The sequence below is a fragment of the Neolamprologus brichardi genome, chromosome 20 (genome assembly GCF_056152115.1).
Source record: "Neolamprologus brichardi isolate AB-2024 chromosome 20, ASM5615211v1, whole genome shotgun sequence".
In the NCBI taxonomy this organism is placed as follows: domain Eukaryota; kingdom Metazoa; phylum Chordata; class Actinopteri; order Cichliformes; family Cichlidae; genus Neolamprologus; species Neolamprologus brichardi.
This window is the reverse complement of record NC_142123.1, coordinates 12,161,531-12,177,089: the sequence shown is the minus strand read 5'-3', so window position 1 is coordinate 12,177,089 and position 15,559 is coordinate 12,161,531. Positions and strand designations below refer to the sequence as shown.

At 39.3% G+C, this 15,559-nt stretch overlaps 1 protein-coding gene across 2 annotated transcripts in view; it reads right to left on the bottom strand.

The window, feature by feature from the left end:
• The window catches only part of chchd6a (coiled-coil-helix-coiled-coil-helix domain containing 6a), a 75,291-nt gene that overhangs the window by 18,198 nt on the left and 41,534 nt on the right, over positions 1-15,559 (bottom strand). The window contains exon 7 of one of the 2 annotated variants that reach the window (XM_006785275.2): positions 5,631-5,766. In XM_006785275.2, the coding sequence (XP_006785338.2) occupies positions 5,631-5,766 (136 nt within the window). Of the gene's footprint in view, positions 1-5,630; positions 5,767-14,598; positions 14,701-15,559 lie in introns of those variants that run through there. The other variant, XM_087834083.1, reaches the window with a different exon arrangement.

The window sequence follows — 15,559 nt, the reverse complement described above, 5'->3', positions numbered from 1 at the left end:
ATGTGTTTCTCTCCCCTCCGGAGACGTCCTTATTTCCTATCATTATTAAATAACTAACCAGCTGTAGTGTAATCCCTCTTGCATGGTCCAGTCCACTGCAAAATTTTGAAAGGATTAAAACTTTGATTCACAAAACAGAAGACATTACTCATCAGCTCTGCTTATAAACAAGATGAAATACATTTATGAATTTTCCCCAGGCTCTCTGCCTACAAGCCTTCTTAAGATGCAGTCATTTTAAAATACATTAGAAGAGTAATGTTTAGTTTATATCTGTACAAAAGCTTTACATAAGCATATTTTGTACTCTTTTACGCAGTCATAAAAACCCTCATTTGTCACACTATCACAGTAGCTGTTAGCCAAGCGGAAAGTGTTAGCTGAACAGTGTCATTAGCAGCTGACAGAGATTTTTAGTATTAGCAATGCTAGAGCTAATGTACAACTACACAACTAGAAAACCAAAGTAGGCCTAGCTGATAATTATGCTGCTCAAAGAAATGAAGTGAATGACACAAAGTCAGTTATGCTACAGCCTTTTTTGGTGACTGTGGGCAACGAACTTGTGATTGAAATGATTTTGAAAACAGGAAGCAGGTGTGCGACCAATCGCACTGAGTTGCTGTTCTAAAAGCATCTTTGGTGCATGAAGACGCAGATAAAACATCAGTGAGATCATCGGTAGGCTATCAGTTTGGGATTGAATGGGACCAGTTTGGAAATTATGTGCAGTCTGTTTGTGATAACACAGTGATTAACTCTATTAGTTCAGCCAGAACCTCATAGATTTGAAACAGAAATTCTAAAAAGGTCATACTTGCTGCAGGACAGCGCTAGAACTGCTAAATGACAGAGGCGCTCGGCAATACCGCTTTTATCTAGAATACAACCATATGGCAACGAGTTTAGCCGAGTCCAAAAGAAACATGCTGAAAATGGGTTGCACTCATCGGTGGTTACGTACTCAGAGGGACTGCAACATGTTGGTAATCTGTCCGCATTTTTATATTAGATTGCAATTACTTACAAACCTTCATATGGAGTTTATGACCAAACTCCACGAACAAGAAACAAACGGCTGTCAAACTTTAGCAGGTCAAATGGTTTCACAATGGTCGTAACAACAGGACAGACTGATACTCTGTAAGTTAAAAGCTCTTCTTAGAAAACACAAGCAATCAACTTTGAAAACTATCCATGTGCTTCTGCTAATTGTTCTCTCACTAGCACTTGGCGAGTTTACTGTGCCACTGCTACTGCGCTGGGAAAAAGTTATCAGCGATAACCAAACTAACTGTGACAGCTTTTAAAGACACAAAACGGAGGAAGAACTTTATAAACTTCCAAATTGACAGGGTGAAAGTCAGGGAGATGCCTCGGGGGCCAATCAAGAGGAAAGACCTTGATGAGTAGGTTGAAGCGAGCTGCAATGTAGCAAGCTATTCACGCGCCACAAACACACACGCATATACGTATTATTATGCTCTGCTGTAGTCTTTAAAGACTGTCTTCAAAGAGTCTTCCCTTCACTCCTTGTTATCTCACACCAGCTAATATATGGAAGAAAGTCTCCCACTCTCTTTCACGCACTCTCTCTCTCTCTCACACACACACACACACACACACACACACACACACACACACACACACACACACACACAAAACAATCCTAGTAAGCAACAAATATAAGAACATAAACATTGCTGCATATTTAAAAATGTGAATTTATGACTGCATGCTGTCATACAAGACATAAACAGAAGTTCAGACACTGCTGAACGAGCACACGAGTGCATGTATCCATGCACACAATACAGCAGTACAACAGCAGAGGTATCAATGTTCAGCAAGCTGATTATTACACGTTGTATTACTGTGTTCCAGGGTAAGCCTCACTGCCCCTGAGCAATACAGAGGAGATGTGAGCAGAGACCAGCATGAGATACAGTAATATGCTGCTCGAGTGCATAATGAGCACCTTCAAATGCTTCTACCGCACAAACTTTGCGAGTAGCCCGTCCTGCAGCTTCCTCCTCACATTTTCTCTCTAGCGTTCTGTCAGCTTGTAGCTGCTGCAGAAATGTACACAGGACTTTTCGATGCTGTTAAATAAAACAGCAGTAGGTTGAACTCAATATTAGGCGGTGCCAAAAAGTGAAGTATAAAGGTTCAATTTTTCTAAGTGAATGTATATCTGAGTTTTCCATTGTGGATAAAAATATAAGGGAATGAGAGAGATAAAAAGAGTGAAGATTCAGTAAATAGTAGATAACCCAAGCCAAATCATCAGAGACAGACTGATGATTCATCTCAGGAGCCTACAGAAGTAAAAGAAAAACAATGGTATAAGGAATCCAGCCTGTAAAAAAATAATTTATTAGCACCAAAACAAAGAAAAACTAAGAGCTTAGAAAATGAGCCAGGCAGAAATGAAACTGCCTTACTGGAGGTAAAGTAACTCCAACTAACTGGAAGTTAGATCAAATTTAAAAAGCTTTATATGCCTCTCTTATTTCTTTCCAATTGTAAATGTATTCTGTGATATTTAATCATCAATTAACCTTGTTAGTAACCTTTAACCTGCCTTTTGATGCTCCAGCATCTTTTTATATTTATCTTCAAAAACCTGCACAGCTCAGGGTAACGTAATTCAAATCACTGCTTTTCTATGTGCGAGGCTGAACGGCAGTGAAACATGAGGAATTTTAAAAGTTACTTTAAAAATGATTTGACACTAAAGATGAAGGACAAATCTGGCTGTAATGCCTGATCACATAAACGACGCCCTCTTTACTGTTATGAGGGGCTAGGTGGAAAAAAGAGAGCTTAAAAACATGATAAATAAAATAATCATTAAAAAAGCCTATAAAAACTATCCTCACTACTATATAATCTTATTTACAGTCAGACAGTGTCTACAGAGTGGGTGGTTTGGTTTCATACCCTCCTAAATTTCTGCAGACGTTATTGCTGCATCAACTGGGTGATGCTCTCTTGTTGACTTAAAATCAGACCAGCTACTTCATTAAGTCTTCTTCAGTTCCAAAGAACATATAAGAATGTTAATGTGCATACTTTCAATAAAAATATCAGATTTAAAAGATCCCCAAATACACTAAAAGGTCAGTTTATTAAGTACACCAGTTCAACTGCTTGTTTACACAGATATCTGCTCAGCCAATTGCATGGTAGCAACTCACTGCATGCTTTAGGCGTGTCAAGATAACCTGGTGAAGTTCAAACCAAGTGTCAGAAAAGGGAAGAAAGGTGATTTAAGTAACTTTGAATGTGGCATGATTGTTGGTGCCAGACAAGCTGGTCTAAGTATTTCAGAAACTGCTGATCTGCTGGGATGTTCAACCACCTCTCGGGTTTACAGAGAATGGACCGAAAAATAGAAAATATCCATCAATATGACTCGTTAATGTCAGAGGTCAGAGGACAATGGCCAGACTGCTTCAAGCTCATAGGAAGTCAACATCAACTCATAAATTGGGCAATAGAAAAATGCTGCTTGGTCTGATGAGTCTCCTACTTCTGTTACAGCATTTGGATGGCAGGGTCAGAACGACAATAAAGCATGGCTCCATCCTCTCTTGTGGTCAAAGGAGCTTGCAAAGAAAAGCGTCTGGACTTCTTTAAGTTGCTTGAAGACGTTTCACCTCTCATCCGAGAAGCTTCTTCAGTTCTAAGGTCCTTTTGTCCCTCTGTGGGGGATACTCCCACTAGGTTTAAATCTGGGACTCCCCATCATTTGACCTTAGAACTGAAGAAGCTTCTCGGATGAGAGGCGAAACGTCTTCAAGCAACTTAAAGAAGTCCAGACGCTTTTCTTTGCAAGCTCCTTTGACTACGATGACCTGGATGACTAAGAACCTTCACAGACATCCTCTCTTGTGTCAAACACTCAAGCTCTTGCTGGGGATAATAGTGTGGGCAATATATTCTAGGCAAAATCAAGCCCCTTGACTGAGTAATTAACTAACTGACTAATAGACTGAGTATCTTTTAATCACCTAAGCCTACCTGAGTATTATCGTTGACCATGTCCATGAATTTATGACCAGAGTGTATCCATCTTCCGGTACTAGTAAATCGCACCTAATAAAGTGACCTGTTAATGTATATCCCTTTTTAACAAGTTACTATACCTCTCAACTGTCCCCAAACCGCATCTCAAAACACTGCACAGATCATTTTGTCTACAAAGCCCCCTTGTAAGTGTTCACCGCACTTTCAGGTGAAGGTCTGAGAGTGTCAGAGAGAAGTAGCATCAGTGGGGTTTCTGCTGTTAATTTAGTTAATGGCAAGGCAGCTAATCAGACGTGAAGAAGGCACTCTGCTGTTTCTAACCTTTGTATGAGCAATTATGTTACATGGAAATATGGCTAAAAAAACCCCAAACAAACAAAAACAAACACACGCCTCAGTGACAATGCTTGAAATTTAGCACTAAGCGCCACTGCCTGACAAAAAAATTGCTATTAAGGCAACGTATAGTTAAGGGGCTGTGTTTGTGTCACTCTTTTATACATTGTTTTTTGACATAACACATCAGAGCATCTTTATTAGCGGTGCAATTTTGTCAGAGTTCTGGCCTCTGCGCAGAAAAATCAAAGTTAACGATAAAATCAGCCACATAACCCAGGCAAACTCTAAGGGTCCTTCTATTGTTGCAGGGACATCGTCATCAAGTATTCCCCTGCACTTCCTTTGATGACAGAAGTGCATTAAAGTGTTAGGTTGGATTATTTGAAGGCTATACAGACAGTCCTTTTATACTGGGAACTGAAGCCTGAAGTCTCATTAAAGCCACCAGACTCTGTTGACAAAAACAGTAATTTTCCCCTGGCAGAAAACGGGACATGCTCGATCTGTTCGTTTGTTTGTGGTATTGTGTGACTTTGGTGTTTTTGATTAAACGTGTTAAACTACCTAAGTCACTCAGCGATACTCCTGCAAGTTCAAATTGCTGTTTTGGAAACTGGCTTCAGCTTCCTGTCATGAAAGGCTGTCTAACAGCAAAAGAATGGAAATATTTTAAATATCACATATGCTTAAATCAAGGTGGCTTTCAGTGCTGTCCCAGTCCTAATGTATGCACTGCTCAGCTTCCATGCATTACCCCAGGCTGCTTCTCCAAACCAGGTCGTGCCGATCCCATCTACTGCAGGTAATAAATCAACTATTGAAAAGTAGCTCGTATAGCTCAACTTAAAAAAAAATAAATAAATAAAAAAAAAATACAAAATCTTTGAAAAACCTTGAAGCGACTGTTAAAGAAGAACTTAGCAGTGAGGGGGCGGGATTACACATTTTTTTTAAGGTGAATGACTATTAGTTATTGTAATCTCTTCTACTCTCCTACTACTTCATAAAAATGAATAAATCCTTATAAACAATCTAAATGCATTTTCAAAATAAAAGCACTTTTACTTTAGATTATTTTGCATCTGTAGGGGAACCAAAGTGCGAAAACAATAGGTGAAGGCTATAGGTGGAGTCCTCATAACATGTAAAAATAAATGTCAAATCTTTCTGTTTTCAGCGTTACATTTATGACACATTAACACTTTGCACCATCCCTGACACTTTTTTATTATATCTTTGCAGATTGAAAAAGCTCTTACCTTTTTTGCAGCATTGATACACTGCATGTATTCTTTGGCCAGGTCAGAACACTTTAAGGTCTGGTCTTTGTTGTCCCTGTAACAGGATAAAATCTGAGCCTGCAGGCCAGCACACACTGCCTCTGTGTTGCGAGGCCTGCAAAAGACAAGAAACAAGAGAGACGGAGTGAAAAAAACTGTCATTTTTGTACCTCTGTTTCTTACTGCTAGTGTAAATTGGGCTTTCAAATTAAAAAAAAAAGTAAACTCTCTAAATCAGCTCATGGCATCACACTATTCATTCAGATTCTTACATAATCTGTAAATCAACGTTTCATTCATCAGTTTAGCTTTGATTAGTTGATGACATAGTATCAGTGTAACATGAATTCAGGTAGGTCAGCTGCTCAGAAAAAGAGAAAAATGCTGGGTCACAATTGAAGCAAAAAACAACGATCAACAACGAACAAAAATCAATACTCTAGCTGTCAGTCTCACATTCATGACTGACTTAGAGGGAAGAAAAGCTGCAAGAAAAAGCATCTAAAATGCATTTACAATCTATGAAAGTTTACAAGTATCCAAGAGAGCTGTCTATTGCTGTTTTGGTGGCAGCACGGCTATTTTCAGCAGAAAAGCTCCAAAAACCTGTTATTCACCAACTCTCCAGCAGCACACTCACAGACAGACACAAGCCTGTAAACAAAGGAAGGCAAAAAGCAGAAGCTTGCACAGACAGACAAGACAGAGTCAACTAGAGTGACTAAACAAAACAACTTCATCAGCTCACTTTGTTCATGGAATTCATTCATTGAAACATTTCAGAAATGTGGTTCTTTGATTACAGTTTTAAATACTGACACAAAGAGCCTTTTTGGAGAACATTACATTCAAAATGTGGTATGCACATCATAGTCTGGCATCAAAACATATGCTGTGTGAAATTTTGCCATAATTACTTAATGAGAATTTCTTAGTTATGGCCAAAACTGTGTTTCGGGAGGTCGCAGTGATTTTGTGCTTTGATCACAAAATTATTATCACGAGTCAAAGGAAACATTTGTACCAGACAAATAAAAAAGGGCCTCCAAGTACTCTTGGGGACCTTATTTAAAAAGCCTTTATTAGCAAAGTGCATTTCCAAATGCTGAAATTATTCTTTTAAACAACAGCAAGCTGTCCGAAGAACTTTGTCTGAACTTTTCCATTAGACAAATCCCTGTAAAGATAAAGGTCATCTACAAATCATCCTGGCATCCTTAAAGAGATCATCGATGATGAATAACTGTTAGTAGAGGGGAAGAGGATATTTAAGACTGCTACCAGTTTCTGAAGCAGCAGAGAACACGCAGGAAAACTAAGTGACAGTAATGAAACACTGCAGGTTAGATCACTCAGGCTTTGTGATCAGTCTCATTAGAGATGTGCTCACTTCCTGATGTAGCAGCAGAAACAAGCCCTCCGAGTATTTACTTTAAAGGCAACGGTGTTGTACTTTGTATATAAACATTATGTAGGAGTAGGTCATGGATAATAGGCACTGAATTGTAAATAACTGGACATGAAGCTAATAAGTTAATACTTTCTTTAAAGATATCATATATTTTGGGGACAACTTTAAAGAAAGGTATCCTTAAATGTAAAAGCGAGGTCAGAGGTCACGTGTGACATGTTATTTTAAATATTGATATTATACTTTCTGTATGTTGACAATAAAGTTATACGTCTTTTCGTCAAATTTAGGCCGATAAATTATTAAGATGACATTGAAGCCGTTAGTGAAGGTGAGCCAAATTTTAATGAATTGTTAACATGAGCCCACTCTACACCCTCACAAAGCTAGTGTGTTTACAGGCAGAATGACAACACGCACATATGCAAACACTACCAAAAACATAACCTTCTTGGTAGCGGTAACAAAAATGATCACATCACTGACATATTTGGCAAAAAGTGGGGAAATGCACCAGTGCAGCAGCGAGGATTCTGGTCTATCGCAAACTTCCATCCGCAGAAGGATCCCCCAAGCAATTAGAAGCTTTCATGTTCTCTTCTTATTTCCTCTGGATGTGGAGGAGAGAACAGGACTGAGCAGTCTTAACAACATTAGCTGCACTGAAAGCTGGCTGGACACGCTAAAATTATTATTTTTTTTTCGTGAAGGGTGATTAAATCAAGTTCAAGTTGAAATTTTATTCGCCACATGCAGTGGCAGGTTGCCCTGCAGTGGAATGAACCCGCCCCCCGACCTTACACACACAACAATTAGGGAAGCTTTATCATCTTTTAGGGACTCCTCCTGAACTTTTTGATCCCATCTCGTAACGCTGATCAAGTTAGCAGTGTGTCCAACTTTAATCTCAGTTGTGTTATAGGAGGTTTAAAAAATAAACTCACTCTTTAAATTGGGACGTTTACATGTTACCCACTTCATAAACTGATGTGAATCAAACAGCAGAACTTCAATTTGGCGGCTTTGCAGCAGCTGTTTTGTTATACTGGACCTTTTGCATGACAGACACTTAAAGGATGGAGGATGAGAAATAACTGTACTATGCAAATCACAAATATGCCATTTCCTCACTTAGAGGGGGGGAAAAGCAGTTGATGGTGCTTTCAGTGCTCCGGCACAACTACACTTTCCACGGCTTTCTTGTTGCTTTAGAAGTTCTTAAGTTTTCTTGAAAGTACTTCTCCTGACTCTCCACAGTTTTTCACCTTAGGGCTAGGATGAACATCTGTACCAATTTCAATTGTGTCCCCTGTCTATACCTGTAACAATACCAAACAACAAACTGTAGTGTTTAATTTTGAACACTTGTTTTACAGCTGTGTTCAAGTTCTGGGTTAAAGCTGTGGGTTAAAGATGTCTTTTTAATTTTATTTTGTCTCAGATCAGAACAAAAGAAACTCTTTTAAGAAAAAGTAGAAAAATTGGCAGTGAAGATAAGAAACAATTCACACCTAGACGTGCCAACCTGTTTGAACAACCTATGGGTTGTATGGTACGTGCTTCGCTGCGAATCGTACAATTAGCGCTAAATCGTACTTAATTGAGTGGGCAGGATCATTCTGATCAAATACAGCAGAAAAGTGTGCTTTGAGAGATTGAATTAGCCGTGTTTAATTTGATATGTGGGCTGTATTATAATTTGTCTTTACCTGTCTATCTGTGTGATTGTTAACTACGACAGGCTTGCTGCCTGGGCGCTTCGCAGTAATGGATTCTGACTGATTGAAGCAGAGACAAGCGAGTTATGTACACCCACGCAGGTATAGACAGGCGCGTGCGCACACGTACACTGTAAACATCAAAGGGCTCCGTGCACGCACGCGCTTTGCTACATGCCAACACGTCGATCTCCGCACTGTGTCCCTGCTCGCTTTCTCCATGAGGAGCGTTTAACACCGGATTTAATTGAAAGCCAAATTAAAGACTCTTTTAGACTTTGACTCATGAAGAGAAGCTGACCCCATCGTTTCAATTACAGCATATCCATATCCACGCAAACACTTTATCATCAGGAAAAATATCATGGATGCGGCAACGGAGTTTATCTGAGCGCAGGTGATCGAGGTTAAAGAGGAAAACGAACAGAGATGAAGAGGAAAAAACAGAGAAAGTGAGAGAGTGATGGATGGAATGAAGCATCAATTGGCTTTCTTTTAGAAGCCCATTTGAAGAAGATGACAGCCTATCAGATTACTCGGTTCCCCCCAAACAACCTCCAATGGTTTATATCTCCTGATTAATCGCTCTTCTTCCACTTTTCGCCTTCCCTCCAACTCTGTCTTCTTTCTTACTTTTTTCTCTCCCTCGCCCGCCCTCCTCCTCTTTTTTTTCCTTTTTGGTCCCACCATTAACAACACAGAGTACAACACCAAAGCGTGCCATCTTTATCTCCCCCTCCGTTTGAGGCCGCCAAAGATAAGGAACTCTCCTTTAATTTGAAATAAATGGCCTTCATCAGGGAAGCCAAAGCCTCCTGATAGCGGTACGTGGTTTATTAAAGGCGCTTGAAGCAGAAAATTGGTTCAGCTGCAGCAAAAGCTAAAGCTCTGTCCACATGCTACACCAAATTGAAGGTGAGGTCTTAAATCAACAATATTAACTGAGCCGCTTACGAAAATAAATAAGAGGAGGAGAGTGAGTGGGGTGGGGAGTGGTGGGACTTCTTTCTTCTTCTTCTTTTTTTTTTTTTTTTAGCTGGAATGAGGTAAAGTGGCATCTCTGACAGCCCGCTGAGCCATGTATGGGGTTGTTGTTGTTCATTTTTGTGTGTGCGTGCTGCAGAAGCACTCTAAATGTGAGTGGAAATAGCAATTTTTACATTTTTTTGGAGGAGGTGGTGTGGTGGGGTACTCCACGCATCTGTGAGCAGTAAATATGACAAAACATAAACAGTAAGATTAGTCGCTTAATTAATGGTGCTGCCCATTATTTTTAATCTCCGGCAGCGAAGGCGGAGGCGGGCAGAACACAGAGGCCTCAGACTTCTGGACCACGCAGCTTACCAAGACAAAGAGAGGGAGAGAAATGAAAGGGTGAGAAATTGGAAAACGGAAGAGACACGAAAACACACCAGTGACTACAAAAGCCTCCGGGAAAGCTACGAGACTGATAAGGAAGATGCTTTTATCACCTCGAAACCGCGCTTCTCTCAGAGTTAAGAGTGATGTTTTTGTGTTTTTCCTTAATGGCTTTGGCTATACATATGAGGCACTGTTTGTCCTATACACCATTTTATTTCTATCCTGTCAACTACAAAGGTCTGGTATCTCTAATGTGTTTCAGGCAAGTAATTAGAAAATTGTGTTAACATCTCATACAAATAAGCACCCGAGGAGAGAGAAAAAAACAAAAGCGGAGAGAATCAAATGCTATGACGTAGTGTAGGAAGTCTGGAATACCTCGTGTGTGAGCAGACACATTGCTTTGTTATTCCAATAATAGCCTCCAACTACAATCATGCTCTTAACATGAGCTATATTTCAGAATTAAATTACAATAAATGCATTTTTTTAATTAATTGGAATTAAGGCTGCTTTGACAGCATCACAGGCACTGACCTGGAGGTTTTGTCAGCTATTTTTGTATATAGTGCTAAAAAAAATTAGAATTTATGTAAACAAAAGAAAATCCAAACAATGCTATAATGTTGCTATAATTTGTTTTTTTTTCTTATTAGAAAAAAAAAATCAAACTTTACTTTACTTCTCATTGTGGCAGTGGTATGCAATGTGATGTCACAAAAAAACATCAAAACTATGTCTTTTCCCTGTCAGGCTCCGTAAACCAATCAAAATACCAAGATGGTGATGGTGTGATGAAATGTTGTGTACAAGACAAAAACGTATGGAGCCAAACGCAGCACTCTCAAGATGTAAATAAACTTAAAAAAAACCTTTAATGTTTCTTGGTCCAGGAAACTCACAAAGCCCAATTTTTAAAAGCTAACAGGGCACCAAGCCAAGGAATCCAAACTTCCAGAACATACCTGAGGAAAAAAAGGCAAAGCAGAGGAAGGGGAACACATGCAAACAACAACGCAACACAGGACAAAGGAAGACTGGCAAAATATACAAGAGGTAATGAGGGAAGAGGAGACAGGTGGGGAACAAAGCTTAAGATAATTAACATAACGAGACGGTGGGAGGGAGGGTGAAAATCAACACATGCAAAGGGAACAACAGTTACCAACATAAAAGATCTAAACAAGCTTGACGCAGGAGAAGACAAAAGAGAAGAGAGGGATGAGACTGATGGAAGGAACAGAATGGAAACACAAAAGGGGAAATAACTATAAACCTGAAGTCATCACTGACTTAATGTAAGACTATTAACAAGACTAAAAAATAAACCATAGAGAATATATACAAACTTAAGATAACCAAGATGTGTAAACCCAAGTAAAAAACAAAACTCTATTAATAGTAAAATAAATACTGACCAAAATTCTAAAAGAAAGAAAAACTGAAACATAAATCAAAAAGCATGATGAACTCAAAACCTCAAACTCCTGGGTCCAACAACAAACGGTGAAAAAGCAAAACAAGTCCATAAATTAACGGCTGATCTAATATGTGCTCCTGTAAACAAAGGAGGCAATGTGTTGACCAAGAGCTCTACAGCAGTCTAATCTTTAAAAACTAAAGTCTAATTAGCTTTAAACCAGAATCAAAACTCTGTCTCCCAATAAGTGAAACGTGCTAACATCAGAGAAGTTCTCCTATGACAGCAACAACAGAAGGTAAACAAGTTATCAGGTAATGACATTTTGGCACACTGGAGGTTCTGAATCACTCCGACTACTCTAATGTTAGTGGCTTGATTAATACTGACGTGGTGGTGGAAAAAAAGACGATAATAAGAAAAAGAGATAGGGCAGGACAGGTGAAGAGGAAAACAGCAACAGAGAAAGGGTTGCCTCTTATCTCTAGCTTGTAGCTTGTAGGCACCTGCTCCCTGACAGCTTTTCAATTGACTCAGGGCACATATGCCCTTCCCCCCTATCTTGTTTCTCTACACTCCTTCACTCATCCTCTCCCATCTCGCCTATTCCCTCACAACCGTAACCCAGAAGAGAGGGTCCACTATATAGTAGTGCTCAGACTTCACTTTGTCTCTCGCAAACACTGAAGTTAAAGGACTCCCTCTCACTTTTGTCAGTCCTTTAACAATGCTGCACACATCATTTCACTTAGCTTTCCACAGTGGCTCTGATGACTGTAATGCAAAAGATTTCCATAAAAATGTATACTGTAAAGAATCCGTGTGTGTCCATCTGGAAAACGTGCATAATAGAAATAAAGATGAATGCTCCTACTCCGGCCCAGCTATCTTCTAGTTTTAAAATAAAAACCATATATTGTGTAATAATTCATTTATGCCTGTTCTTGTTTTGTAAACTGTCATCCTATTTTTTTAATCACCAATTTTAAGTTGTACTTAAACTAATAAACGTCTCATTTTAATACTATTTTGTTGTTTTGTTAAACATTATACTCCAAAGGAAACTGGGCAAAAAATAAATAAACAATCTACTGAACAACATCATTTCTCATTCTTCACTGGAAATGGCAACTTCTCAAATCCATTCATACACGAATGTGAATCCAGTCTGCTATACCAGAGTGAACTGCACAAATATCCAAAGAAACAAAGATTATAGCTGGGTGTACAGTCATTGCCTGCTTGTTGTGGGACATAGTAGTGAATTTAGTTTTTCGATCACAGGCGGTAGAAAACTGTGGATCTGTGTGAAGGACAAATCTGTTAAAATTCCGACTGCAGCAAAAAAGATTCTGCTATCGGGAAATACTGAAAGTAACAGGTGATATGATTTTCCATTGCAGCTGCACCCTAACTAATGTCGAAACGAACCAATAATTTGCTGATCACAAATAAATACAGTCTGCAGCAGGCAGCTGCCTAAAGGTTGTTTAAGGTATCTATGATAGAGAAAACAAGAATATACAAAATGCAGCAAGCTTATATGTATGGTGCGGATCCATCTGTAGCTGATGCGGGGCTGATTTGTACACCCAATCTTACACCTAATCTTCATAACTTTATTTGACAGCATTTTTATAGCAACCTGAATTTGAATAGATCTGTTTGCAATCCAGACTTGTATTTGATTGGCTTTTCTCTCACAGCACAGCAACAATTGCGAACTAGGCTGCTTATCTATCTGGACTCAACTCGTCAGCTTTATGACTGAGTGATCTCTGTTGACTGGTACGTTCTGACACATGTTGGAAGAATCTGACAAAGGGTGGCTATTAAGACTAGTTGGACTACCACTGTAACAGACAGCTGGCCTTGTTAAAACACCTTGGATTATTGACCCGAGTGATCTGATGTGGGTATACAGTATATCTTGCCTGTCTCCATTTTACTCCCATTCGAATACTCTGAAGAGGAGTCCGTTGTCATCACAATGTCTCTTTCACTCCAATTCTACTGCCAACGTGTGAAAAACCTGTCAATTTAGAAGAAGAGTTTTATATTTGCTAAGTGGATATCAGAAACTACATCAATCTCTTTGTTTCAGAACAACAACGTTGTTTATGAAACTAAAGACACGCACAGCCACAGGACATCGATATGAGACATCATTTATTTAAACATTTATATATTTTTTTGTGGCAGCTGGAAAACAGAGAGGCCACATGTGGTGCACTACTCATAAAACTGAGCTGCTCTGAACTACTGCAGAAATCTGTTTTAGATTGAGAGCCATTGACTGACTCTTCTAACAAGACCCTACCTTAGTTTATCTCTCACTGTCTGTAATCCCACTCTAGGAGAGTAAATAACCTGCCAGCACTTCAGTTTTAGGCTTGTGAAACTGATGGCTCTTCAAAGCAAACTGCAAAATTGTGCAACACTGTTAACCAACATGTAGGAACCTGAAAAGGGGGAAAGTGGGAGGCTGGGGGCCTCGGGACGGGGTTAGCAATAATTAACAGCTTATTTTTATAACATTTGCTTATTTTGTGACAATTTGACTGATAAACTACCACACAAGCCTACGTCCTACTACAGATATCAACATCACAGCCCATTTCACCAACTACTGAAACTGTATTTGGACAAAACTTATAACAGTAAAAGCATAATAGAGGTCTTTTATCAAATGTACGAACCACATATATAGTAATTTGTATCAACATGACATATGTGGTTGCCTGGTTAGTGGAAGGACAGACAACAGCATCCAAGACAGTACATGATAGTTCTCTTTGTGTGTTAGGCGCGGGCAGATACACTTAAACATCTGGGCTAAACAAACAGTCCTTCACAGGAAGGTACCGCAATGTGTTATTAATAAAGGCTGCAGACCTTCTGCCTCTTTCTTTGCCCCTCCCTGGTGTACCATGTACACTGAACTGTCTGACAGATGTCAATGATAACAATGCAATCTGGGGTAATTCCTGTAGCCACGTCTCTGTGAAACACCAGTGCACTCACAGAAGTAGGCTTTTTTTTCTCCATCAGTCTCTGTTGTCTGGATCCGTCTCTTTATACACACCATGTATCTCCGTGTCAACCCCTGATTTCTGCGGGAAATCCAATTTGTCTGGACTGTCATGAAACAATAGTGGAATGAAAAGTGGAAATAACCTGGTTAAAATACATACGTACAGACTTGCAAGTGTTGTATGTTTTTCTGATTTACAGTACTTAACAATAGCTGGCTACTTGAACTGTAGGTATCTGTGATAAGTAGTAGTAGATGAAATGGTATGCTATAATCAAAATGTGAACTATGCTTGGAAAATCTTTCTCATTACATAAAAAAACGTCTGAATCTGGTTAAGAAATCTGGAATGCAGTGAACTTCTAGAAAATAAAGGGGGAAAAAGTAATTTGTAATTGGAAGGCCTGAAGAGTTGGACAAAGAAGGCAAAGCAATGAAAGGCAAGGAATGATAGGAAAGTTACTGAGGCTGCTCTATTATGCTCCATTGAGTTTGACATTTTAGAGTGCTACAGGTTGCAGAATTTCCTACTCTCTTCATCTTCTTTTTCCTTTCTCACACACACACACACCATGGTGACACATTGGCCCTGTGCTCTTTGGCTTCCTCAAGCCCCAGAGTGCTGCCAGCCAAAGCCAAGGATTAAACTGTGGATTAAACACATCCCACACATACCAGCAGGCATAAACACGTGCTTATACAAAGCACAGAATAACACGGACAGTGGAGCTTGGGTGGTTTACGAGTCACCCACATCTTATTTTACAGTAGCTTTGTTCTACTGCTCAGCACTCAGAAACTTCCCTTGGATAGTTTTGAAAACTAAGGTCTGCCTGAAGTTTAATATAAAATATAAAAGACGTTTCTCTCAATTCCACTGTTGGAGGATTTCTGCACAGTCTTCTTATGTCAGTTAAATCAGACTATCGATGGGTATAAAGCAGTGCACTAGTACAAATTTTC